General features: G+C 45.2%; 2 protein-coding genes, 1 long non-coding RNA gene and 1 pseudogene across 5 annotated transcripts in view; 3 read left to right on the forward strand and 1 right to left on the reverse strand.

Annotated features, from left to right (window-relative positions):
- Window positions 1-803: 803 nt before the first annotated feature.
- On the forward strand, window positions 804-2,921 carry LOC149350993 (uncharacterized; annotated as a pseudogene).
- A 3,143-nt stretch (window positions 2,922-6,064) lies between these two features.
- On the forward strand, window positions 6,065-14,283 carry Aprt (adenine phosphoribosyltransferase). Of its 2 annotated transcripts, none has more exons than XM_089580180.1 (4): window positions 6,065-6,271; window positions 9,180-9,417; window positions 11,488-11,566; window positions 13,401-14,283. In XM_089580180.1, exons 1-4 carry the CDS (start codon window positions 6,195-6,197, stop codon window positions 13,550-13,552), a joined length of 546 nt encoding a protein of 181 aa, XP_089436306.1. In that variant the 5' UTR covers window positions 6,065-6,194; the 3' UTR covers window positions 13,553-14,283. The 2 variants fall into 2 exon arrangements, with proteins under 2 accessions (XP_089436306.1, XP_089436307.1); XM_089580181.1 differs by lacking the exon at window positions 6,065-6,271 and adding an exon at window positions 6,311-7,135.
- Window positions 14,284-19,130: 4,847 nt separating this feature from the next.
- Window positions 19,131-20,457, reverse strand: LOC149350995 (uncharacterized). The gene is made up of 2 exons (XR_016289478.1): window positions 19,766-20,457; window positions 19,131-19,344 (listed from the first exon to the last, which is right to left on the reverse strand). It is a non-coding gene; the product is annotated as an uncharacterized LOC149350995 (long non-coding RNA).
- Window positions 20,458-21,208: 751 nt separating this feature from the next.
- The window catches only part of Mcr (macroglobulin complement-related), a 191,286-nt gene continuing 185,870 nt past the window's right edge, over window positions 21,209-26,624 (forward strand). The window contains exon 1 of one of the 2 annotated variants that reach the window (XM_089580182.1): window positions 21,209-21,502. The gene's annotated coding sequence lies outside the window, so the exon portion shown is untranslated. Of the gene's footprint in view, window positions 21,503-21,694; window positions 21,719-26,624 lie in introns of those variants that run through there. The other variant, XM_089580184.1, reaches the window with a different exon arrangement.

Genomic DNA, 26,624 nt, shown 5'->3' on the forward strand with positions numbered 1-26,624 from the left:
TTCCTGCACATGGGCTTCATACATCTGCAATATGACACGGTGCAGCGGCGACCCTTTTACTGTGAATTGGAGACCCTTCACACACCGAACAAATAAAACAACTTCTGTCGCTATTACAGACGCGTTAAGAAACCTTATACTACGTGCTTCAGGGAAGCCTAAGTAATTCTCAAGAATAGGTTTTTTGAGGTAAAAATACGGCTTTTCCACCATAGTATTACTAGTGTTGGCGGACACCAGAAAACCGGTGAATCGCTTTAAGTAGCAAGCTCAGGTTAACTCATTTTTAATAACTAACTTTTTAACTATCAGTGTTAGGTGCGTAGTCGGAATTAGAGATTTGTAGCCGGTCGTTAGTAATAGCCGCATCAGTTTTTATAATTTAGAAAACGTGATTACCCTTGGCACCGTGGCTCGACAAAATTTGGCTTTTGCAACTACTTGCGTGCACTGGAAAGGTTGCTTTGCCTGCATGCTTTCTGAAAGCGCATGTATTTTGGCAGGGTGTAGTCAAATTTTGTCGAGCCATAGAGCCGAAGATAATCGCGTTTTCGAAATTATAAATACTGATATTGCTATTTCTAACGACCGGCTACAAATCTCTCAGTGCAGCCACTTGCCTAGCTGTGATAGTTAAAAAGTTAATTATCAGAAATTAGTTAACCAGCTTACTACAAGAAAATTCACCGCTTTCCGATGTCCGCCAACGCTGGTAATACTATGCCGCAAAAGCCATATTTTTACTCCTAAAAGCCTATTTTTGAAAATTGCTTATTCTTCCCTGAAACACCTGGTATACTGACGCGTGCCGGCGTTCTGGGCGAGCCGAGTGAGACGCGTGCCGGCGTTCTGGGTGAGCTGAGTGAGACGCGTGATGACGCGCCAAGTGACGTCACCAGTGGCTCTACAAAAGCGAGCACCTGCATGAGCGCCGCCGGGAGAACGCATCTCAGCTGTTGCCCAATAAAGTGCTACGCAGTGTTCTTATCGCTTCTTACTTGCCGGGACCCGCGAACACAACTGGTGACGAGGATGGTGGAAGCAAGGCAAGACGCAGAAAAGAAGCGCTGAAGCTAGACAACGAAGTACCGAGGCAATAGTCTGAAGAGCAACGCTGGATTCAACCGCACTTACGACGAAAGGCGACAAGACGTCTGAGATGGCAGCCTCCAGTCAGATTGGTCAAGTAGAAGCCTTCGACGAAACTGTGAGTGACTGGCTATCTTACGAAGAACGCCTAATTTCCTTTTTCGCGGTGAACAAAGTTCCAGAAGACCTCAAGGTGCATGCTTTGCTAAGCGTCATTGGGCCGAAGTCATACAGCCTCTTGAAATCTCTGACCGCACCAGATAAGCCGTCAGAAAAGACGTTCAAGGAGCTAACTGAATTGCTTCGCAATCACTTCACCCCGAGAGTGTCTGTGATCGGAGAGCGAGCAAAATTTCACAGAAGATGTCAGCTGCAACATGAAAGCATCGCACAGTACGTAGCCGAGCTCAGAAAACTAGCTCAGACCTGTGAATTCGGTACCTTTTTGGACGAATCACTTCGTGACAGGTTTGTGTGCGGTTTATTCCGCACCGACATTCAGCAATACTTATTTTCAGAAGACAAAACGCTGACATTCCAAAAAGCCGTTGAGCGCGCACTTGCTTTGGAAGAAGTAAGAAAAATGTTCAGGAACCGCACGATAGAGAAGCTGCCGATGACTTCTACAAAATGAGCGCTGAAGACGCAGCCAAAAGAAAGCATTCTTTCGAGTGTTATCGCTGCGGCTTTGACAAGCATTTTTACCGCGCCTGTCCGCACATAGCAGATAAGTGCACTAACTGCGGCAAGAAAGGCCATGTTCTGCGTGCCTGCCGTGGTACCAAGCAGTATCCAACGAGTTCATGGAAGTGGATCCGCACTCTTGAAAGTGACGACACGGGAAACACCGAGACGCTGTCTCAAAAAACCCGGCGTCCCATCAGCGTCGATGTCGAAATTCAAGGTGTACCTTTGCGAATGGAGTTAGACACAGGAGCTACGGTGTCTGTAATATCAAGACAGCAGTTCTAGAGACTTAGACCGCCTTTAAGACTCGACCCGACAGAACTGCGACTGAATACGTACACAGGAGAAGTTATCCAGCCCTGCGGCGTTTTGAAAGCAGCCGTAAGGTACAAGGATCAAGTCGGTGACCTTCCGTTGTACGTCGTAGACTACAGCGGACCAGCTCTTCTAGGACGCGAATGGCTCGAAACTTTGCGCTTGGACTGGGACGAGATCTGCCGTTTGCACAAGCTGAACAGGTTTTGGTGCGCAATTTCAGGAGCGGACCAAGATGGCTCAAAGCAACTATCGTGCAGCGCACCGGGCCAGTGTCGTACGAGGTCAAGGTGCAGACACCCAACGGATCCTGCACGTGGAGGCGACACAAGGACCATTTGCTACGAGCCTCAGCTGCGAACACGCCGTCACCATTTGCGGTGGGGGAGGAGACCGACATCTGTTATTCAGAACTTTCAGATTGTCCGCCACCCTCATCAACCGCTGTCTCCGCAACTAGCCCTGCACCCGTGGTCAGCAGAAACAGCCCTACGAGGCGGTACCCTCAGTGAGTCAAGAAGCCGCCTGGCCGATACCAGCCATCGTGACTCTCCAAATTGCGGTGGAGGAAGCGACGCGTGCCGGCGTTCTGGGCGAGCCGAGTGAGACACGTGCCGGCGTTCTGTGTAAGGCGAGTGAGACGCGGCGCCGGCGTTCTGGGTGAGCTGAGTGAGACGCGTGATGACGCGCCAAGTGACGTCACCAGGGGCTCTACAAAAGCGAGCACCTGCATGAGCGCCGCCGGGAGAACGCATCTCAGCTGTTGCCCAATAAAGTGCTACGCAGTGTTCTATCGCGTCTTACTTGCCGGGACCCGCGAACACCACATATACCTCGTTCACACAATTCCCTACGCGTTTCAAGGCATTAATTGTGAGTGAGGCGAGCTTCGCTTCACATCTCTGGAGAACGGCTCGTCAATATCTCTATCTCCTTTCTTTTTTTTTTTTTGCACAGTCCCAACCTGGATTGATAAGAGCTATTTACTCACCAAAGAAGAAAAATACCGCTCTGCGAGGCTTTAACCAAGCTATAGCCAAAATTTCCACGATTCTTCTCCCGCATAGCGTGTGAGCAGCCGTCCTCAACGGCGGCACGGGATGGGCGGCGCTACCAACGAGGCGCACCGAACGGGGTTGGCGATAGCGCTTCGTGTGTGTCGTGTTCCTTTCGTGTCTTGGGCATTCAAACAGCGCAGTTGTTCACAACGAACAATTCCACCTAGGCCAAATCCTTACGTTGCCCATGAAGGCTTTGCCGTTGACGTCGAGGCACGCCAGTCTTGCCTGCAAGGAGGTTGACGGAAATTGCTTTTTGAGGAAAGGAAATGGCGCAGTAACGTCACACACTGTCACATCTCGGTCGACACCTTAACCGCGCCGTTAGGGAAGGGCTAGAGGAGGAAGAGAAAGAAGAAAGGGGGAGAAAGGTGCCATAGTGGAGGGCTACGGAATAGTTTCGACCACCTGGGGATCTTTAAAGCGCACTTTCATCGGCACAGCACACTGGTGCTTTTTGCATTTCGCCTCCATCGAAACTCGGCAGTCGGGGGAAGAAAGTGTGCTCAAAGGCGCGTAGGCGAGCGCATGGAAGGGGAGGGAGAGAGCAGCGCAACGCTAGGGTGGCAACGCTCGGCGCATCACGTTGGCGTGGAGGCTTGAGTCGGCGCTCCTATCTGCGTCACTCTGCGAGTTAGGTTTCGAACCAGAGTTTCCCACTTGGCACGATCGAAGAACACTGCTCGATTTCATTAGATCAGCGACCCTTTTTCTCATTTATTTAGGCATCCTCATCTATCATTACATATCATTTTATGCCCTGAGGCAATCACCATCGCTTAAGAAGAAAAAAAAAACACTTATTTTGCCTCGCTCCATCGAGGAGGGTCTCCAGTGATTCGAGCACAGGTGAAGAGGGAAATAAAGTGTGAGAGAGAGAAACTGGCTGAGAGCCATTTTTACACATCGTTTTAGACAATGCGGTGCAGTTATAGTCTACAAAGAACTGCGTACATACAGTATGAAAATTAAGGAAAATATTGCAAACCAGAAACATCACTCATCTCTTCAGGGAGGCGGGAAAGAGAAAGAAAGAAAAAAAATATTCTGAACGGCTTAGAGTCCTTTTGTAGTTGGGGAAGCTGGAAACTTTCTTTACACGTAAAGGTTACCAGGGTAGACAGACTTAGCACTGTGTTTCCCATTGCTATTGGGTAGCCTTGGAAATGAGTGCCCAGCTCTGGACTGACTCTTGGTGTGAGGTCACGGGTTTCTCCTTTTATTTCCAGCCTTTGTGTAAATCTGCCGACGTTTTATTTTTCTTCGTTTCAGGTTTTAGAAATCATGTTAGTGATTCTTACAAAAAAGCGCGGTGAAATTTTCGAAACGATAGAGAAGACAGGCTTACTGGGTTATAGTTTAAAACTACATGTACTTATATTGTATCGATTGTTGGGATAGCCAATTTCGCGTACGCCACAATCGGTACGTTACAATTAGTGCATGTAGTCTAAACTATAACCCAGCAAGCCGGATATAGTATACCGGGTGTTTCAGCGAACACTTTCAAAAATTTTCATAGACAGGCTTTTTGGGATAAAAATATGGCTTTTGCGGCACAGTATTACCAGTGTTGGCGGACACCAGAAAACAGGTGAATCGTCTTAAGTAGTAAGTTGGTTAACCAATTTTTAATAATTAATTTCTTAACTAGCTGACTTAGGCCCCTAGTAGCAGTTAGAGATTTGTAGCCGGTCGTTACTAATAGCCATATCAGTTTTTAGAATTTCGAAAACGCGGTTACCTTAGCTGCTGTGACTCGACAAAATCTGGCTGCACCGTGGGCTTTTGAAAGCATGCAGGCAAAGCAACCCCACCAGTGCACGTAACTAGTCGAAAAAGCCAAATTTCGTCAAGCCACAGCTCCAACGCTAATCGCATTTTCTAATTTCTAAAAACTGATATGGCTATTACTAAAGACCGGCTACAAATCTCTGATTGCAACTAGGCGCCTAAGTCAGCTAGTTAAGAAGTTAATTATTAAAAATTGGTTAACCAACTTACTACTTAAGACGATTCACCTGTTTTCTGGTGTCCGCCAACACTGGTAATACTGTGCCGCAAAAGGCATATTTTTATCCCAAAAAGCTTGTCTATAAAAATTTTTGAAAGTGTTCGCTGAAACACCCGGTATATAACTTACTTTCCAATCTTTGCTGTCATATGAGCCTTGACCTATAATGAAATGACTGGCGCAGGTATGGTCTGGTCAGTTCAGAAATTTTTATTTTACCTAACCATTTTGTTTTTAGCTTGAGCAAGGAAGCCCGCGAAATATAAAACAAAGAGAAATCCCGCGCGACGCAAGCCACTGTAACACTAGGGGCTTTAACTTGACAACCTCGCGCGCGCTACCCATGCGCCACGATGTCAGTGCTCTCAGGAGAATAAGTCATGAAATAGGTCCTTTCCTCACTCTTTTTATGAATTTTTCCTTCCTTCATAGACCCGCCGCGGTGGTTCAGTGGCTGGCGCGTTAGGCCATCGAGCCGGAGGACGCGGCCCGGTTCAATCACGGTAGCGGAGGTTTCGTTTCAGCGACGGCGGAACTTAAAAGGCGCGCACGTTAAAGATCCTCAGGTTAAATTAATCCTGAGCCCTCCACTCATGGAGGAAGAAAACCATGCCTCCACTACGGCGTCCATTATACCCAAAAAAGTACACAAAAAGAAACAAATTAAAAACAAAATGACGACGATGACGATTACGCTTATGTCTAGGCCCTTGTGTAACGGGTGATCAATAAATTTGACTAGAATGCGGCAAAAAAAAAAAAAAATGACAGCGAGATTCTTTCTCGCACAAGCGATGCAGTCAGTCCGTCACAGAATATTCAGGTCCATTTGCGATATATACGTTTAACAAGGCCATCTCTGTGGCGCGTTTCTAGCCCGCTAACTTTGGACGATGTTGTGGTAGGCGCGAGGTTGGGTTGAGTACGTCTGCTATCTCGTTCCGCGGTTCGTGTGCGCTTGGTCTGTTCACCTCGTGTTAACGTTTCTTTTTTAAAGTTGAGTTGTAGGGTGACGTTGAAAAGGGCTACTCATGGATTCCAGAGTTGAGGAAATCCGTGCCGAGTTGAAAGCGTACCCTGATTTTCCTAAAAAGGGTATCCTGTTTCAGTAAGTGTACGAATTGTCAAATGTCTTGCTGTCCGCGTAGTTTTACCATAGTGCAACAATTAGGTGTTCAACGGGAAACGTTTGCTCAAAGGTGGGCGATTGCTCAAAATATGTTTCGACAGTCGCTGAACCTAATGAACGATACCTACACTTGGAAAGTGTGGTCAGAAGAGAACTACGTTTCGTTTTCTCGCATGCATGGTATAATTAAGGTGACTTGGTCAGAATAAAGGTCAAATGTTTAAAATTTCGTTTCATAATGGCGCTCGCCTTGTTTGTGCGAACCTGTTGCCTGAAGTCGCTGTTGTTCGCGGTTACCGTCTTTCCCTCTTTTTTTTTTTTTTTGGACGCAGGCTATGAATTTCGTCGTGTGGCCAAACTCCAGGGCGAGGCCCTTATTCCTGACCTTGGCTGCACGCGTGGTCATTCGTAATGAGAAGCTCGTAAAACTCGCGAAAGTGCTTTCAGTCCGCTCTGCTGTCTCTACAGAACACTTTAGCGAGTAGCTGCGAGGCTAGTATTATTTGCGATGCTGTCTGGATAAATCGTGCAAGTCGAGACTCGGTCCTAAGGCATAATTTCTACGCCATTTGCAACGCTTGATAAGACTTCTTTCGCATGCATCTCCACCTAGGATCGTGGCATGAGGGAACATAGGGCAAAAGGCCAGTGTACGGGGTGACAAATCGAAGGTTTTGATCTGCGTTTGTTATCGCCTTGCAGCGATCGACGTTGCACCGGTTACTACAATTTTCCATCGATATTTCGAAAGCTGAAGCAGCAGTGTGCAAACATGTAAGCTGATGAAAATCGCTCACGAAAGCCACTCGATTGAGGATGTCAGCCAAAGAGCGACCTTGTCAGGTCAGCCTGCTGGCAAATAGTTGCTGCACCATGTTGCGTGATGTGTTCGTGGATTGCAAAAAGTATAAGTTGAGGCACAACTGCCTCTTCCTCCGCATTGGGCATTTTTTGGAAGCAACCTCATCCAAAGAAGCGTGCAGGATTTTTTGGGGGGGTTCAAGAACTGTGACAAACATGCGTGTTTTGTATAGTAGCAAGCATTTTCAGTGGTTTTCAGTCTTCTGTGGAGCACTTCAATTGTGTGCAGCTAGACAAGAAAAAACAAAATCAAAAAGCAATATTAGTCACTAGATGAATAAATTTCAGCATAGATCTAATGCGGACATAAGGAAAGTGAAAGAACATGGAAGTCGGTGCAAGTTTGATGCCAGCACCTGTCTGTGCCTTCTTTTTTTTTGCCCACATCTACTTCACGCTAAAATTTTTTCCATTTTAGACACTCGCTGCTGTGCCAGGCTTAATTTTGTGGGCCTGCGTGGCTGCACTTCCGCCTTGGCATCATCTCTGCATATTTTGCTGCGGAGCACCCTGCTTGAATTCTCTACACAAGATTGATATCCTGTGTATGGGAAAGAAAATTGTTGTGTTTATTTAAGGTTACATGCTGTTAACAGACTGTCACTCTCATCCAGTGCTCTAGCCAATGCATTGCGGATGCCAGCTTTGAAGGCATACTGTCAGCGCGTTTTAGCAAAACGCAGGAGAGGGAGTAAGGGGCACACGTAGGCTGAATGTTTCATCCTGCATTTGCCCTGTGTGTGTTCCTCCTGCGTTTGTCTTTTTGTCTTGTGTGTGTCCCTTACTCTGTCCTGCGCCTTGTTGAAACATGCTGACAATATGCATTCTAGTTACAACGACCAACTAGCCCACCTTTCTTCTCTAACGCACCCGCTTTGAAAGGGTTGTCATCGCCAGATTTAGCCTGTTACATTCACTTGGAGGCAATTCTGCTTTCGCAACTGCTGCTTATGAAGATATTTCTTGCTTTTTTATTTATTTATTTAATTTATATATTTGTTTTTGCATTGTGGGGCACTTCCTCGGAGGTAAAAGGGCGTCGACATTGCCATTGTACACCATTGCCAAGCACTCCTGTGCTCATCTGCTCACCAAAGTGAGCGCTATTCAGGTTGGCATGAGCCATCACAGAATGCAGGATCGCTTTTCCTTGTCTTATAATTTAAAAAAAACCTTGCGGCATTTTGAAAGATGACCATTGCTATGGCTTAAGTGAAAAATATTACAGCTGCTGTGCACACAGTTTTGCAGTGCATATTAGCTGATATCTAAAACACCCAGTCCTGTTTAATGACGGTACGACATTTAGTCCTGGAGGCATTTCCAACATTTATTTTCTTTAATTGATGAAACTTCCTTCTTTTTTTCATGGCATTTAATGGCTGAGCTTGCTGCCATTTTGCATTGTTGCTACTGGGAGTATGGCAGAAATTAAGAGAAGCTTTGTCCGTGAATGTCCATGAATTTGGTTCATTATCCACTCACTTAGTTCAGACACTGGGGGATGCATGTTAATCCAGTCATTTCCCAGTCTGCTCGACCATAGCTTATTGTTGGGAAACTTTCTGCGCAGTGCTTAAATATCTCCATTTCTGGCCTTTCCTTTTTTTATCTGATTCATATATAGAGTGCATGTGTCATCATCCACTCCTTTTTTTTTCCAGCAATTTTCCTACACTGCTTTTTCTTCATACTGTATCCTGCTTGATTGTTCTTGTTTACTGTGCTCTCCTGCATAATGCATTAAGCCAAAGCTCGCAGTGTTCTTCAAATAATTGTAACAAATAAATTGTGTCAGAATGTGCGTGCATGTCTTTAAAAACTTGGTGCTGGCCTAATTGATATTTACAGTTTGACAAACTAAGATGAACTTAAAGGACGGGGCAGTCCAACACAGGTTGTAAAGAACGGAATATTGTATATGTAGCTACAGTGACATTTTGGAGCACATCATGAATAAAAGTCCACTTTGTCTGAGGGGACGTCATGGCACCATTAACAAGTTCTTTCTCTATCCACCATGCAGGGACATAATGCCAATATTTCGCAAGCCTGATGTCTTTCGCAAGGTGGTGGATTTGTTTGCTGAGCATGTGCGCAAGTCTGTGCCCAATGTCCACACGGTTGCTGGCATTGAAGCACGAGGCTTTCTTTTGGGTCCTCCTCTGGCACTGGCTCTGAATGTGCCATTTGTGCCCATTCGGAAGGCAGGAAAGCTGCCTGGCAATGTCAAGTCTCAGGCTTACGATTTGGAGTATGGAAAGGTACTTGGCACATGTTTAACCTACTGGTGAACTCGTTTGAGCATAGCATTGTAGTTTTATGACTCGTGCTTCTCTTGTTGGCTGGGGTTTCACACAGATAAGGTTGGGTGTTATGATCTTTGTATTGTGAAGTATGGTAACAGCATATGGGAACAAAAAAGAAAGTGCAGGGCCAAAGCTGAGATTGCTTTAACTGAAGGCGAGCTAAATAAGTACAATATTGGGCTTCCTGATAGTAAATGCTCTTTACTGAATTATATTTTGCTTAAATGATGGTGAAATGAGTCACACCTGAAACAGAGCAAAGTAAGAAGTGTTTTCCTACATTGCTTTTTCTACTTTTTAATGTTAGCATAAAAGTTTGGTACAGTAGAGCTTTGTTGCAGTAACATAGCGTGGGCTGAGTGAAATGCTTATGAGTTTCCTTATGAGCAGAGTCACTTAAAAATGCTGCTTCAGTAAGTAGAGTTTTTCCTAAATGGAACTAGAAGTTCATTACTCCAGCAGAAAACGGCATCAGTGTGAAACATCCACCCCACTGCACTGGAAAAGCTGTCCACATCAGTTTGTTTTGATGCCAGATATCGCTGCATGGAGTCTTGCTGGTGTCTCACAGGCATCGCCTAACTGGCAGAACAAAAAATGCATTAGTGGAGCGAAAGAAAGGTGAATCGAATCGTGCCTTCAGCTGACTCAGCGCTCAGTTTTTGACCAAAAGTAAATGTACCTATCATATGGGAACAACTTATACCTTATTGGGTGGAAAGAAAAAAATGTGGAAAAACAAACGAGTTAGATGAAACATTCAAACACACATGGTGCAGGTACAGAGCAGTTAGTTGCCTTTTGATGCCGAATGGCTAGTCTTTTTAAACTTAAGATATTAATATTCCTTGTTTTTAGAAGGATTGAAAATTTATTGATGCACTTGTTTTTTCTTGCACTTATGATGCTCAGAACAAGCAGTCGCTACACATTGAAATAGTAACCGTGCCCTGACTGTGCAGTGGATATGAATGGATGGTCCGTTTTTAAGGTTTTTTTCTCATTTTTTTTTCTTTTTGCTCAATATTGTTTCTGCATGGTATTTTTTTTCCATTTCTGTCAGTAAAACTTAGTTGCGAGTACAGTGTCTGTTGTATCTACTTTCCTCTTGCTCCGCTTGTGTGTTTTTTGCACTTCTAGTTAAACATGTAACCTTGCCAGCTCATCCACCTACATTTACTTCTGCATGTCAAAAGCGCATATTTTGCTAGCAGTGCCAACATTCAGTCTAGTGTTCACCTGCATTGAGTACCCACACGTATTTGTGCATGGCAGGAGCATATTCATGCATGACTCCTTCATTTGGTATTGTTTTTCACATAGTGCAATTCCTTAGCACATATTCAGCTTGGTTATCATACTGCCCCATGGTAGCAATGTTCTCATCCCGCTCATCAAAATTTGTAGAATTAGTGGTATAAATTAACACTTTGGGAAGAGAACTGCATGTTATCAACATTTTCAAGAAGTACATTCAGTGAAGAATTCTACTGCCACGTGGGTGAAACTACAGAACTCTACTGCCGGACTTCTTGAAGCCTTGCAATCCATGTGAGTGTCTTCATGGAGACTGGAAGCGTGTAAAACTAAATATTTTATAATATATAGTTATTACGACTGAACAACCGATGTCTAAGAAGCCATAGCCATAGGCTGCATCCTGTCTGAAGGTAATGCTAAGAACTTGGATTTAGGCCTGGCAGTTGCTTTGGGGGGGGGGCATCAGGGCTTTTTTTTTAAATTTTTCCCATTACAAACACAGGGATTCAATAAGGCGTGGCACTTATATTTCTTCAAAGTGGTGTAACAAAATTTGCAGAGCTATTTATTAGGGTAGTGTTGTACTGTGCCTTAGTATTCATTTGCCAAGGCTTTGTTCTTGTAAATATTTGAACTGATATTTTAACTAGTTACTACTAGCTGTGCATTGTGTGATTGCATGATGAGAACTCAAACACTGTAAGTACTAACACAGTGCTGTCCTAGTTTGCAAATGACTCTCCTTTTGTTATTCTCTTTCCAAAGGACAAACTAGAAGTCCAGCTAGAAAGTGTGTCTCCCGGCAAAAACATTGTTCTTATTGATGACCTCTTGGCCACAGGTGGTAAGTAGCTGCTTATTTCATACTGTGGTTACATGTAAGAATGGTTAGCAGCTTCTTTTGTGCATTGCATGGCAGCTTTGGTAAATACTGTATTGAGTGTATAGTCATCCAGTAAATTTTGCCAGTTTTACATGAGCTAGGCCCGTCCATTGACCTTCATGTGCTGACTACGCATAGCATGAAAGTGCTCACAGCTGTCTGAAGATACCTGCTTTTAATGAATTTTAAAATGGCATTGAAGTAAATACACTTCCTGCAGGTGAGCATTTTAAGGTGTCATGATTTTAAGTGCTTTTTAGTGTTTTAAAAGTTAGTGAGTGCTAATATTTGCTGTAAAACGAAAGTGACATGAAAAAAAAAAAAAGACTGGAAGCATGATGGACTAAAGGGGTTATGACACTCGGCTGCTGACCCAAAAGATGCGGATTCGATCCTGGCCGCAGCAGTCGAATTTCGATGGAGGTGAAATTCTGTGTACTGTGCGATGTCAGTGCATGTTAAAGAACTCTAGCCCCCATAAACCGAAAGACTAAAGCAAACAATTAGACAGCTGAAAGAAAGATGGTTTGGTTTATGGGGTTTAACGTCCCAAAGCGACTAAGGCTATGAGAGACGCCGTAGTGGAGGGCTCCGGAAATTTCGACCACCTGGGGTTCTTTAACGTGCACTGACATCGCACAGTACACGGGCCTCTAGAATTTCTCCTCCAAAGAAATTCTAGCCGCCGCGGCCGGGATCGAACCCGCGTCTTTCGGGCCAGCAGCCGAGCACCATAACCGCTGAGCCACCGCGGCGGCTTGGCTGAAAGAAAGAGAGAACGAAAAGCCTGTTACTATCAGCACAATAGTAAGCAAAGGATGGACTGTGAAGTGGAAAGAAAAAGTTACCAAAAATGCTAGAAGTTTGGAAGTAAGTGCCACAAAAAATGCACTGAATTTTCAAGTGTAGAATAAGAATGCCGTGTCTGGCGTATACAGTAGCACCGCATTAATACGTTTTTTTCTTTTTAATTCTGCATAAAAAGCGCATTATATGAGGAAACACAGCATCCAAACCACTAAGGATGAAAAAAAAAATATATATTAAAAACGAAACACACAGACATTTACAGACACTTCCATGTACGAAAAAGGTCGACAGTGCCGTTGCCGAACTGGATACATTGCAGGGTTTCTTTCGCACAAAGGACATCGCACATATAGATAGAAGTCTACAAGAACCAGAAAAGATCTTCTGACATTGCTCCAAGTTGGACATGCTCAGATATGCTCAGGACTAGACATGCTCGTTGCTTGAGCATGCAGTCGTGTTACTCCCCATGTACAGTCTTTGTCAAAAGTAACCAGGCTCCATGGTTTGCTTCTCATTTGTATAACAGAGCCCGCACGTCTTCCCTAAAGGTCAAAAAGTTATTTGAAGGTGAGAAAAGGGGTTGTTATTACCATACAGAGATGTAGAGCTTGAGGGCTGGCATAATAGCTTTAATATACGGCTTAGAAGAAAAACATGCAGCCTGGTTACTTTTGACAAAGACTGTATATTACCAGCAGCCATTTGCACTCTGAAGAGTGCTAAACAAATTTTCAAGATATCATTCAGCAGTGTGCTAGAATCAAGTTTTCACTGTTGCTTTAACTAAAGTAGCTGTTGCAGAGCAAAAGGTAGGATTATATGTGCAGCTAAAGCAGGAAATGTTGATGAATGGAAACAGGCTGAAGGTGGCGTTTGTACTGCTCATGCTTGTGACATTATTTAAAATGTGGTTGCACATTGGCCAAACTTTGTTTTACCAGGAAGTGGATTTTGACAAAGTTGCATGTGTTATATTTTTCAGGGAGCTTGCAAGCTGCGATCAGTTTAATTCGAGCTGCAGGAGGCAATGTAGCCCTTTGCCTTGTTGTTGTGGAACTCGAAGAGCTGCAGGGCCGTCAGAAGCTGGATGCCCCCGTTTTATCTCTACTCAGTTTCTGTGAACCAAAAGTTTAGCAGTTGTTTTACTATAATTCTACAGTGAGCTTAACTGCACTTATAGGGGATAAATGTTTAGCATGCTACTTGTTTGAAGAAGCAGCTTATGCACGCTGATATTCAGAGGCTGTTTATTGAACATTTTAAAGCTACAGCTGTTGCCTTCTAATTTGAAATGAGGCCATCTGGGGTCCAGTTTCTAACTTGTAAGTAGTTGCAAAAGGACAAGCATTCCTGTAGGTAGGTGTTGTAAGCTTGTGTAAGTTGTGAAAAGAAGTGGCGTTTGTTAAGTTTCAGCTTTAGATCTATTTTTTTGAGCATGTGTCGGAAGTGTGCTTATGTTCAACATCACACCCTAGGACATTAAGAGTAAACTTCGGGCCCCGTGTCAGGCTAGAAGCACATCTTCATTGCATAAATGCTGTAGAGTAATAAAACCAAACATAAAGGTGCCTTTCAAGTGGCCTCAGAATTCTGCTTGGTTATGGAAATATGCAGGGATTGTGAATTCTGAGAGAAAAAAAAATTCCAAGAGCTTGAATGCAGAGAACCAACAGTAATGATGTTTGTTCCCCTCCTCGGTATTTACTGATGCACCATTCATACTTTGAAAAGGTTTAAAACACGAGACAGGCAGCATATATTTGTGGCTACTAACCACTTCGTTTTCAATACGTGTTTTCTTTTCTATGAAGATAGTGTGTATTTTAGTGTACATTTGTTAAAATAAATCGTATGATTACAGCATACTCTTATCAGTCATTTTCATGTGTTCAAGGAGTCACATTGTGAGCACTGAAGCAAAGTGCATTACACGCAGCACGTTCCATGATGTGTGCTTCTGTGACTTGCTTTTGTTTGGTGCCAGCTGCATGTGTGTTGTGCCAGGTGTGCTTGTGTGTGTGCCATGCCACATGCTTGGTTAGTAGTGAACTGTAGTAGCACTGTGTGGAACGCATTGTGCTAAACACTCTAATGTTGGGATTATTCAGCTGTCACTACTAGCTTTGCCGAAAAGAGTTGAAATAACTTTCTTGAATACCACCTCACGAGCCAAAATACGAAGGAGTGTAGACCCACTGCGATGGCTTGGTGGCTATGGCATTCGACTGCTGAGCCCAAGGACTTGAGATCAAATCCTGGCTTTGGTGACTGCGTTTCGATAGAGGTGAAATGAAAAACACTCCTGACGTGCAATGTCAGTGTGCGTTAAAGAACCCCAGCTAGTCTAAATTAATCCAGAGCCTTCTACTATGGCATCGTCGCCCATGTGCGGCTGTAGGTCATTAAACCCCACAAACCAAACCAACCAACCACAAAACGCTGCAGTGTTATACATGTCTACTTTTAATACTGCAGCAACTTTTGATATCTTTACAACCTAGTATGTATAACAAAGCTCTGTCCTAAATGTAGGCCTCTGGAAGCTTACATTTATCTCTAGGCAATCAGTAGGTGGTGGTTTGCATGTGATGATGTAGACACCACGATGAAGTAACACTCGGCATTCACTGTGGTGGCAGTGACATGCTGGTTACAAAAACATTCAGTTTCATGCCATAGTTGTGTCATTCAACATGGCAGCTTGAATGACGTCAGGGCAAGCCATCTATGTAAAAAATGTCTATAAGAGTGAATGGACTGTGAAAGTTACTTTAAGGTTTTATTCCTGGACAGCTTATCTCATGAATTCAGGAAATGACAAGCATGACAAGTGCGATCTACTGTGCTTAGCGTCTACCGATGGAGTAAACAGTTACCACTATGCCTGGTTCTAAGAAATAAAATTTAAAATTAGTTTTCGTGGTCCATTTACTTTTCCTGCCGATAGCACAAACATTATATAGCAGGAAAAAAAAAAAAATTCTTGGTTTCTCTGCAGTAGCATGTGCATATTGCAGCAAATGCACGAGAATTCCCCACAATTCTCTTCCCAATTCGGAGTAGCACTGTGGAAGTCAAGGGTACGTTCATGACCGTGATATTTTTTTGTGACATCATAAGCACCCAGCAGAGCATTACATAGGAGAAATCTGTAACGTCCAATGCTGCACATAAAATGCACTAGAAACGCAGACTGAGGATGAACACAAAAAACAAGCAGTGCTCGTAACACAAAACGCAAACCTGAAAACAGAACTGAAAACTTGGTGAGAAAGCATGTAGGTATGCATAACACCTACAGGAATATGAACACTGCAGTGAACACAATGAAATCGGTGGCGCTTGAGAAGCATGATTTGACAGAATCCAGAATCAATTCAAAGGAACTGAAAAACAGTGTTGCACCGGGTTTTCAGCTTCAGAAAATGTTAATGCAGTTTGGAATCCAGGTGCTGCAATTTGTAACAGTTCTTTTTCAGATTCAATCTTTCGCCATTCTACCATTGGCAGTAGCCACTTGTCATGATGACAGCCACTATGGCTGGCATTCCATTCCACAATTTTGGTTTCAGTAATCTAATGCCATAGCCACTGAGCCAGTACAGCAAGTATTGGTCAAATGTTTAGGGGAATCCCCCAAGGTGGAGTAGATTTGTAATAAGGAAGTAATTACTCATTGACGTCCACCCGAGTGCAGCCATACGGCTACAAAGGAAAGCTATACAGCTTTCTCAGAAACTTCGTAGTTAAAGAAAAATTCGTCCTGGTCCGGGGTTTGAACCCAGGACCACCGCTTCACCGGAGCAGTCGCTCTACCAGTTGAGCTAACCGGGACGGCAAGCTTATGGTAGGGCGAGGGCGAATTGATCAGTAACTCGAAGTGGGAACTGTGCCGGTCAAATGTTTAGGGGAATCCCCCAAGGTGGAGTAGATTTGTAATAAGGGAGTAATTACTCATTGACGTCCACCCGAGCGCAGCCATATGGCTACTAAGGAAAGCTTTCCTTTCTAGCTGTATGGCTGCGCTCGGGTGGACGTCAATGAGTAATTACTTTCCTTTGTGGCCGTATGGCTGTGCTCGGGTGGACGTCAATGAGTAATTACTCCCTTATTGCAGCAAGTATTATCAAGCTTTACCACAGTGCAATGTGTAGTGTGCTGTTGTGATAGCCATCTCCAGGCGACGGGTGTTGGTGCAAATCTGGTATGGCACAGATCGCTTACAAGACACATACTTCATATTTTACTTGTACCTCTCCACAAGGAGTAGAAATGTTTGCTAAGGCTAGTTACTCTGTGTGGGAAGGAAGCACAGTGTGTGTGAAGGAAGCACAGTGAAATGGTGGTTGTGATCGACTGAATTCTGCTATTAGCAAGTCCTACAAAAAATTTTTCTGAATTACATTCATGAGAACCTTATAGCCACCGGAGCGTAACAAACTTTTTGACAAGAAGCAGGTTAAATTTGAGTTCCGGACAAAATAGTTTGCTCAATGCAAAAGTGCCGATGAATAAGGATCTTAGCTACATAAGGTTATTGTGGGAAACCCAGAGATGGCCACATTCCATACAAAGCATCCATGAACTGCTCAAAGCAGTATGAAAGGCAAGCGCTTCTTGGCATGCAGACTGTGATTACTCTCCATATGTTAGTGGGCAGCGTATTTAATTTTTCTTTCAGATGCATGAGCCCTTTGATGCCTTTTCAAGTTCAAAACTTTATTCACAACTTAATGTTTCCTTTCATCCTGCTTGCTTGCACATGCCTGAAAAATAAAAAATTCAGGCCATGGTGGTCTTGACAGGCTTTTGGCAGAGGTAGAGGTTTCTCCATGCCCAAAGTTTCATTTTATTTACCTTGAAGACCCCTTTTGGGCTAATTTGTGAAGGGTGGGCTTACAGACAGATGGTTACAGGTTCTGAATATGAGCACTCACCATCTTCAAAAATGTCATGGGTAGATGATGGCCATGATGTGAACCAGGCTGTTACAGCCGACAACTGTTCAAGGGAAAGTCTCGGGCAAAGGTGTGGGGCATGGATGGGAAGACGACCAGTAGGAGGCCAGTACAATGTGGCACTATAAAGCTGTACAACATGATATTAATGAAGTGGGTGCAAAACTTAGACAAGGACCGAGAAGAAACACATACGACGACTGGCAAGCGCTTGTCTGTCGTATGTGTTTCTTCTCGGTCCTTGTCTAGGTTTTGCGCCCACTTCATTTGATATCATGCAAAGCTAACTTGACCGACAGCACACTCTTCTGAGCTGTATAACGTGCAACTAAACACATATGAAAGAATCCAACTCTCATTAATTGTTAATGACTATTGTATACCTATACGTACATGTCATAATGAGCGCTTTATTTTACCATCCTTCCTTGCTTTTGAGCTAAAGCATTTAACAGCAAATGCTTTTGTGTGTGTCATTTATAACATTTTTCTGCAAATAGAAATTTAGATATATGTGAATTTCAAGAGAAACAAGCCATCCACCTCAGTAAAATTACTTTACTGTTTAATAATCACGTTAAGGGTCATTAAAATTTGCCTCCTGCCTTTCAGAAACAGCACCTAGTTGGGTTTTTCTGTCAAGGCTATGCTTGGTTTGCATCTTGTGCACTTTCCAGAATGCAATTTTTTTACTTTGTGGCTCTAAACTTTTCAGTGTTTTAGGTCTGTCAAGATGGCCAAACTAATTTAACTAATGACTGTAACAACAGAGAATCCACAAATAAATTAACATATTTACAAAAACTTATTTGCAGTCTAAGCACCAAGTTGCACATCTGGTGTTTTGTCCTTCTCTTGTGTCTCGTCTTTGATTGCGCTGTTTTTCCAATTTGTAAAACATGTACCAACCAGCCCGTATTTGCCCTCTTCTGGAATTGCACATCTGCACAATGTTGCTCATGAAGCTGCCCTCCAGTTCCTGCCTGTTACTTCGTACTCTTTGGGTGTCCTTAGCTTTTCTTCACCACTCACACGCACATAAACCCCGTGCACTCCTTGCTGTCTTGGAAGGGTGGACTTTGGGCTCACTAAGGCTATTCCTTGGCAGTTGGAAACCTAAACTGGTGCAAAATATGTGCTCTGCAGAAACCTTCACCATCTCTGCTTCCGAGGAAAGTATATCTGCCACCCTCAGTCATTAAAAGGAAAGGGAAGGGAGGCTTGTGACTAAAGATTAAAGGACAAGAAAAAAAAGCATGCTGAAGCATTCTACTACAGCTTTCGCAAGCTCCTTCACATAGACGAGTGCTATGTAGAGAAACTTGTCGTTACTTCTCTGTGCTGCTCTCCGCCTTCCTTAGACTGAAAAGGGGGATTGCCCACCTAGCAAAGGTACTGCAGGGAGGGGTCTTTCCTGTTCAGTCAAATATCGAGAATTGAGTATGGTTAAACTACATTCCTTCTGAATCAAAAGAACTACCTTGAACGTCATATCTGCTGCACATCACAAGCAATGCATGTGTAGCAAGTACACTCTTGTACCACTGATTACAGTAGTGTTCTAAGCTATCCATTGAGACTCGGTGCATCCAAAATTCTTCACAAACTTGTGCAACTTGCACGGTGCACCCAGAGCCATGTTCTGGATATTCAATCACTACAGGGGAAATGCCAAGAGAGCCACGCTACTTAATTCGGAAATGAACTTTTTAATGTAGACAATTGCAGTGATATGACTCATGTCACTTCGTGCGACAGCTTCCATCAAAGTTTTAATGAAGCAATTTATTTAATATACAATCCCTGAACCCGGCTGTTTTGTACCACACTAGTGTGCAGTACAGAACATTGGAAACTTGGGCATCCTACTGGTGGAGTGCACTGCACACCCTACCACATAAAGCCAGGACCAAGTGTAGCACTGAGCCACCAGTGACTTTAGAGTCTGCTGCTGTCTTGTCATCGTTCCTGGGAAAGAGATGGAATTCGTGTCATCAACGTCATGAATGGAGAACAGCTACATAACTTGGAGGCACTGTTTTCTGTATTCATTTGCCAAGCATAAGGGAATAGAGTGCAAGCTGCATATTTTTTTTTTATTATTCAAGAAAATTTAGACAACACAGTGCCTTGGTGCAGAGGGCAAAAGGCGAAAATCAATCTGCCTGACTGGGCCCTAAGCACCACTCGAACACAACAGCAAGGGGCACATACATGCACATACATAAACAATATAATGATCACAGTGCAAATGATTGTGCAACACAACTTCCTAATAGAAACATTCATTATATTCTTATTAAGCAGAAAACACGTCTAAAAAAAAAATCACAGGAAAGGACAGTGCAAGAACATAGATCAAAAATATGTATGGAAACTAATAGTATACCTAGAAAAATATCTGACGAACCACTGAGGAAACAGCAAACCATGTTTGCTACCTTCCATGCACAGGTAGAAATCACCTCTGGATGCCAAGACCATTGGCCTGAAGCAGGAATTTCTGGAACTGGTTAAGTATTCTAATAAGGGGGTAATTACTCATTAGCATCCACCCTAGTGTATCCACCCAGGCGTAGTTGTCGAACCCAGAACCACCACCGCCTGTCTGGAGCATTTGCTCTGCTAATTCATGCATCAATCCCTGGACCACGACAAATTTTTCTCCAACTATGAAGTTTTTGCGAAAGCTATACAGCTTTTGTTTGTAGGCTGCCCCTGGATGGATTCTTCTGACTAATCTATTTTGCCTTTCTGCCTTGGGGCATTCCCTCAAATACCGGGACTAAGTTTATATATTACGACTTCAGAACTCATTGGCATACTTGCCAAGCGCAGTATACAAACAAAAAATAACCACATGCTGGATCTGTGATAGTGCCCCATTAATATGACAGCTATGTTAACGGGTAGATGCGGCTTGTTAATGAAACTCTTACACATGCTGAGCAACAGCTGAAGAGGTTAGCCACATACGTGTTAAGCAATGCAGCTGCTACATCTTCCAGAACAAAGCACATGTTTTTTTAATTAGAAACTGCCACAGGCTAATACTTAAATTTACACCATAAAACAATTGCTGTGACAGTTTACAAATGAACATTTCAGCTGGTTTGCAAATACAACTTGCAGAAACCTCACCAACATGAAATGCTTGGTTGCACAATTGAGTATTTGGTTGCATAAGAAAATTTATGGGAATAATCAGCAGTAAGCATGCCTCTAGTTTAAAATTGGCCGACTTTCACAGCTTTTCCCCTTGTGCTTCTGTCCCTATTATTTGCATCTTTTTGCAGCCCAACAGTTGCAGTAAGCAGAAAACTCCCAACTGCAAACTACATAAACCATATGCAAAAAAAAAAAAAGTTGCCACTGCAAGCATAGTATCACGTCTACTCTGCCTGGCTCAGCCATATGCGCTGCAGGGTACTGTAGCAGCGCTTCCATGCTTTATTTGCGCAACTCTGCCAACTTTTCAGCAATCTATTCTTTTCAACGGCAGACACTTCGAGCGGACGACGACAACCGACAGACGACGCTGGCGGCGACTGGCGGTGACTTGACCAACCGATTGCTGGTCGTCCATTGCTGATTCTGTTAGAACCCGCCCTTCAAGTCACTTGCGCTTGTCTTTATCTTGCGCCATTATTAATTTCCAATTTACTGATGTAGTGTTTGCTATAGTTATTTTTGGTGTACAAAGTAGTGCAAGAGTTCTTGCAGTTTGGTGTGCTACAAACTCACAAGAGGGAGCCACAAACACACAAAAAGTCGAAACCGGTTTGCGCAGGTGCCGCTGCTGCAGCGCGAGCCAAGTTACCTGCGCGGCAAAGTGTGAAACAACTTTTACCACGACAAAGCGGTGTTGGCAGATTCAGTGGAGTGGAGATACATCGGCGCGGTAAAGTGTTGTGCTTTTGGGGGGGGACTCGTAAACGCGCTTCAAAAGCGCACTGAAGTTTTGAACCTTGGTTGAGCGATAGTTGCTGTTCTGACTGTGGTGGTTGCATGCGTTACCGAACCGATGCCAGGATTTCCAACGTGGTGAGCCAGTGCCTTCAAACCGGCGCCGAGTGAAAACCGACTGACACAGCTACCATTTGATTGCTGTCTTGAACGTCGCTAGGTGAGTTCGTCGACATCTGTCATCCTGGCGCACTGCGAGTTATTTGATGCCGACTAGCGGAGGCAGGCAGAAAAAAAAACCGGGACACTCGTTTTTTTTTCTGCGTACCTGTTTCTGAGCCTCATGACTCTGGATTCGCCAGGGCGGTGGTTCCAAAAGACGCCTCGCTATACGCAAATTGTCCGATTCGCTCCACTCGAGCGCCTTCAGTTGTTGGTGAGCTTTGCTGCTTTTTATGATTGGTAGGTCGCGTCGTGTGGAAATTCTGAAAGGGTTGCTGCGAATCCAGCTGAGCACACTGAATGTATTTGGGGCTTGTATAAGTTGCGTAGATGCCGTTCTCGGGTGTAGTGATGTTGCCTTATCATTGCATGTAAGCTGCAAAGCGGGTGGGGGTTGGTTTTTGTTCAGTAAGATGGCGAATCCGAAACTATTTTTTCTTTGTGTCAAAAAAGTGCCGAAAGTGGCGCCTAGCCAAGTGCTGTACACGCGCGTGTTTCATGGGAGGCAGAAGGAAAATGAGAGAGCAAAGGACGCGTCCTGTTTATTGCAGCGCTACTGGACTCTTCGGGAAACCGTAGTTGGCAGGTGTCGTCTCACGGGGAGGAAGACCAATATGTCGAAGGCGCTTCGAATCGCGCGCCAACGTTGTCGCCGTCGGACGCACGCTATTAACGAATTCGCAGCGCGCGCGCGCGGGCCGCGTCGTCGTCCGCGACGCTCGGTCGGGCATAGGTAGTGCGAAGGAAGGGGCATCCGCGAGCGCATGATTCAAACGGCACCAAGGTCTCGCGGACTGGCGCGCCAGATGCCACGGGCATGACTATTCGCGCATCCTCGCTGAGATTCGCGTGCTGTCGGCGGTTCAAGCAAGAACATTCCAAGCGTGACGCCGCCCTGCCATTGGCCGTACTCGTACCACAGCAGTTACCGTTCGATCTGGCATTATGCATACCTCATACAGTGGACTAATCTCCTGTCTCGGGCTGTGTATAAAGGCCAGGCGAACTGCAGCAAATACATGACGTCAGCCCACTGTCACTTTCATAATCAGCTTTATTACAAATATGCTGAATGCGGTCCAGCTCCCGGTGTCGGAATTGCTTTTCACTCACCGCTCACTTCTGAGTGATGAGCCAGGCCTTACCTCTTTGTTCTGCCTTACCTCTTTGTTCTGCCTTTATTGAACAGCCGAAAGTTTTCACTTCGGCAGTGTTCCGTTTTATCATGCAGGGCGCATTTGTAAGAGGCGTATGGAGGGTGCCGAGAGCGCCTTTGGCTGTCAGAAAGCGATATGTAGCTATGTGCCTTTCTTGAAGAGTGAGTACGCCGGTATTGCTGAACTCCTTGCTAGGAGCTCTCGCTTGACTGTCTCGTCCCTCTCGGGTATGGCGACTTGTTTATTCTTTTCGCCATCATTTGCGACCTTTTTTCAAGGCGTCCGCGACGCAGTGTCTGACCACAGGTTCTTACCGCTTTGGTGTGAACGTTACTGGTATGTTCGCACAGAAACCAGCATTCGTGTAAGCGTATGTATTAACAGTGCATGACAGTTGCCTCGTGGCTGTATATTATTGCGATAATTACTAATGTACTGATTGGTACTACTGAAAACTTGGTTGCAATTGTCTCAAAGGGGCTAAAGCATAAGTCCTTGTTGGTGGACTGTCTGATTTCATTGCTACAGTTTAGTATTAAAGAAACTCCATGGTTACTCGTACTAGACCGAGACAGAAAAAGTTTAGGCGGTTCATAAGTGGTCGCTCCTTTGATTCGCATCGATTATCCACGTGATACAGACGGATACGCTCGAATCAGTTAATTATGAAGTAAAGCTTTGCGATTCGATGAAAATGGTCTGCTAAAGGCCTCGCCCGGTCATCGGAGCAAAATATTTTCACCTGGTGTGCATCTAACAGGCGTTTTAAGAGATGCAGATGCGGGTAGCGTGCCTATTCACACTGGGCGGCGGCGCTGGGTAAGTTGGCTAATGACGTTATTTATGTAGAGAAGGAGATGAGTGAAAAGGTGGCTCCCGCGGCCGTGGAGATGGTGACCGTTCAGGGTCTGTTGACCGGGCCTCAAGTTTCTTTCGCCGACTGCTCCGTTTCGGTCGCGTTTCTCACCTCATGCATGGTGAAATAGAAAACTTTTTTTTATAGAAATAGCAAAATTGCGCACTTTTCGCGTTAAGACAAACTCTGCCATTCGGCGCTTCTGCAGTGGAAATGTGCGATAATTAGGGTAGTGTGACCCTATGCGCAGTGTTAGCGCGTACCGAGGCCCGGCTGATATCACGCTACTCTTTCACGCAGTCTGTTGCTCGCGTAACCAAAATGGCCGACCATTTCAACGTTTCCCGTAGGCAGAACGGAGAAAAAGAGAGAGAGAAAAAAAGCAGTTTAATGAAAGGAAAGATAGAGAGGTGGGCCGGCGTTAAGTTGACCCTGGCCTGCTACTCCACACTGGAGAAGGGGGAAAGGAAAAATAAAAGGAGAGTTAGGGTGCGGATTGAAAGCGACGATGTCATAATACAGTGAATTGCTTGGAGAAGTTGCAAAGAAAGGGAAGTCGTAACGGTGGTACTCTTCGTGGTCACCTGAACCACGCTTGAGAGGGAAGGGGTGATCGAAGTGTAAAGAGTGGGGGGGAGGGGGGGGGGTGAAGGGGAGAAAGAAGCAGGCCCGCCGTTTCGTGGTCTGAACACGAACGAAAGGATCGATTGACTACGACATATTTTGCTGCAGCTCTTGTACAGACATTACTATAGTGGCGCAGAATTTAAAAAAAAAAAAACAGCAGTTAACACTGGTCCATGGCGTCCTGTATTACCTCGCTGGTCAATCACAACAGTAAACGAAGTCAGCTTTTTAATGTTTGACTATATTAAACAAGCCAGGTATGAAAGTTTTATTTAGAGCCTAGAATTTTTTTTCTTGTGATTAAAAGTATAACAAAGAATACTTTTTTTGTCGTGGAGGAATTCTCTGCCGCGGCCCTGGAAGAAAAGCTGGCAGCGTGTATTAATTTGTTAGTGTGTGTACTCGCAGATGGTACAGAAAATTCCAGCGACGGGAAGAAAAACAGGGTGACGTCATCACCCTAGTAGTGGTTTGAGCGCCCGTCTCGGCTGCGGGAGGTGGTTGGTTCGAAACCCACCGCCGGACACCCACCGGTAAAAAGGGTACAAGCGTCCCCCGGCCTGGCGCTCGGCTTTCGTTGGGGGCGTACGTTTGCTGCGTAGGTCGCACGCAGCAAGCTCAGCACCGCCACTTCAGGAAATTATGCATGTCGTTCGTCTATATAATACCCCCACTGGCTGATGTCAATGTGGCGCCAGTTTTCCTGACTACATTCATACCAAAATTACGCGCAACAGTTTGTCCTACAGCGTTCCGTGTGATGTCATACGATTTCTCGTTGCATATGTAGCCTACATGTGGTAAAGTTGGAGGCTAGCTTGCGAGAGGGATTCGAACCGACGACATTTGCTCACCTTCAGTAATGTCCCAGACTCTTTACCGCCTTCCGTTAAGACATGGTTGAGGCGTCAATCTACTGGGCCATTTCCTTTCCTCAAAAGCCAATTTTAGTATCAGCATCCGTTCTTCGTACACCGTTGGCCGTCCGCGTCTCTACGTTCCCGACTTCTGCACGAGGCGACTCTGGGGCTGCGGGATCCTCAAATTGCACGTCTCCCGCTCTCGCTTCCGGCGGCCCTGAGAAGCGGCAAGTGACCGGGCGCACGGCGCGCTTTCTTGGGATCGGAGGTGCACTGGCAGGGCCTGTCGGCGTGCGTTTGCGCGTGCCGGGGGAGCGAGGAGCGGTGCCTGTGGCGGCTCGTTAGTTTGCCGAAATCGTCGGGATCGCCGGTTTTTGAGCGCGGGCGCCGACGACGAGGAGATAAAGGTGGGCGAATCGATTAATCGTTCTCGCCGAGTCCTTGGCTGTCGATAACGTCGGTAAACCCAATAAAGGGCCGGAGGAGGTAGGGCGCGATCGCGTCCACAGTGCAGCCGGTCGGCCCCCGCCATTAATTATACTCGCGCTGCTCGGACTCCCTCCCCCTTTCGCTCGCTGCCCCCGCCTCCGTGTCGCGAGTCGTGTTCTCTCGGCCGCCGAATCGTCCTCGACTCAGACGAGATCTCGGGTCTCCGGGTGGCCCTCTGAATGAAGAGGTCAGCGCTGGCTGCGGAAGTGTGCACCGTACGCCGCGCTGTCAGCCCTTTCGGAGCTGCTCTCATGTGCCCCGCGTTTGAGAAAGGATTGGTCGCATTTGCGGGGAGCGAGGCATTTTTTTTATAATGTGCTAAGCATATAGTGTGCTTGTGACCATCCATTTCGAACCGGTTTAACGCCCCAAAGCGACTCGGGCTATGGAGGGACGCCGTAGTGAAGAGAATTAAAGCTGCAAATGGGCCTATTTGGTTCATATTTAACTTCATTAGTGCGCTACTCATGCGCCCTGTCTGTGTGCGTGGGTTTTGCGTCCAGTATTGTTCGTTCCCTTGAGTAGCGCGCTAATGAAGTTAAGTAGTGAATTTCTCCGGAAATTTCGACCACCTGGGTTTCTTTAACGTGCACTGACATCGCAGAGTACACGGGCCTCTAGAATTTCGGCTACATCGAAATTTGACCTCCGCGGCCGGAATCGAACCCGCGTCTTTCGGGTCAGCAGCCGAGTGCCGTAACCACAGCCACCACAAATGCCGGGTAGCATTCGTTGTACCAGTGACGCAGTGCCTTGAGCATCGTTCTGTCAGCCGTTCTTGCTGTTTGCCCCACAAGGAACTGCACAACAGTTGTGCATAGCCATCCAATCTTCCATTAGTGACACATTCAGCCCATCCCTCATGTAATACCCCATTCCTGGGGCATTTGAGGTATTGATAATAAATAAATAAATAAATAAATAAATAAATAAATAAATAAATAAATAAATAAATAAATATCTAGGAGGAGAAGGCGAGAAAGAAAGGCAGGCTAGCCAGGCGTACTCCTCAGTAGTAGCGGCTGCTTATACTATACTGGCGTGCGACAGAAAGCAAATGCAGAGGCATTTCTACGTGCCCCGGTTCCCTAGGGCTGCGTGACGTCAGCTCCCGCCTACGTTTACTTTGCG

Source organism: Amblyomma mixtum, chromosome 3 (genome assembly GCF_055824585.1).
Source record: "Amblyomma mixtum isolate Tamu chromosome 3, ASM5582458v1, whole genome shotgun sequence".
NCBI lineage: Eukaryota > Metazoa > Arthropoda > Arachnida > Ixodida > Ixodidae > Amblyomma > Amblyomma mixtum.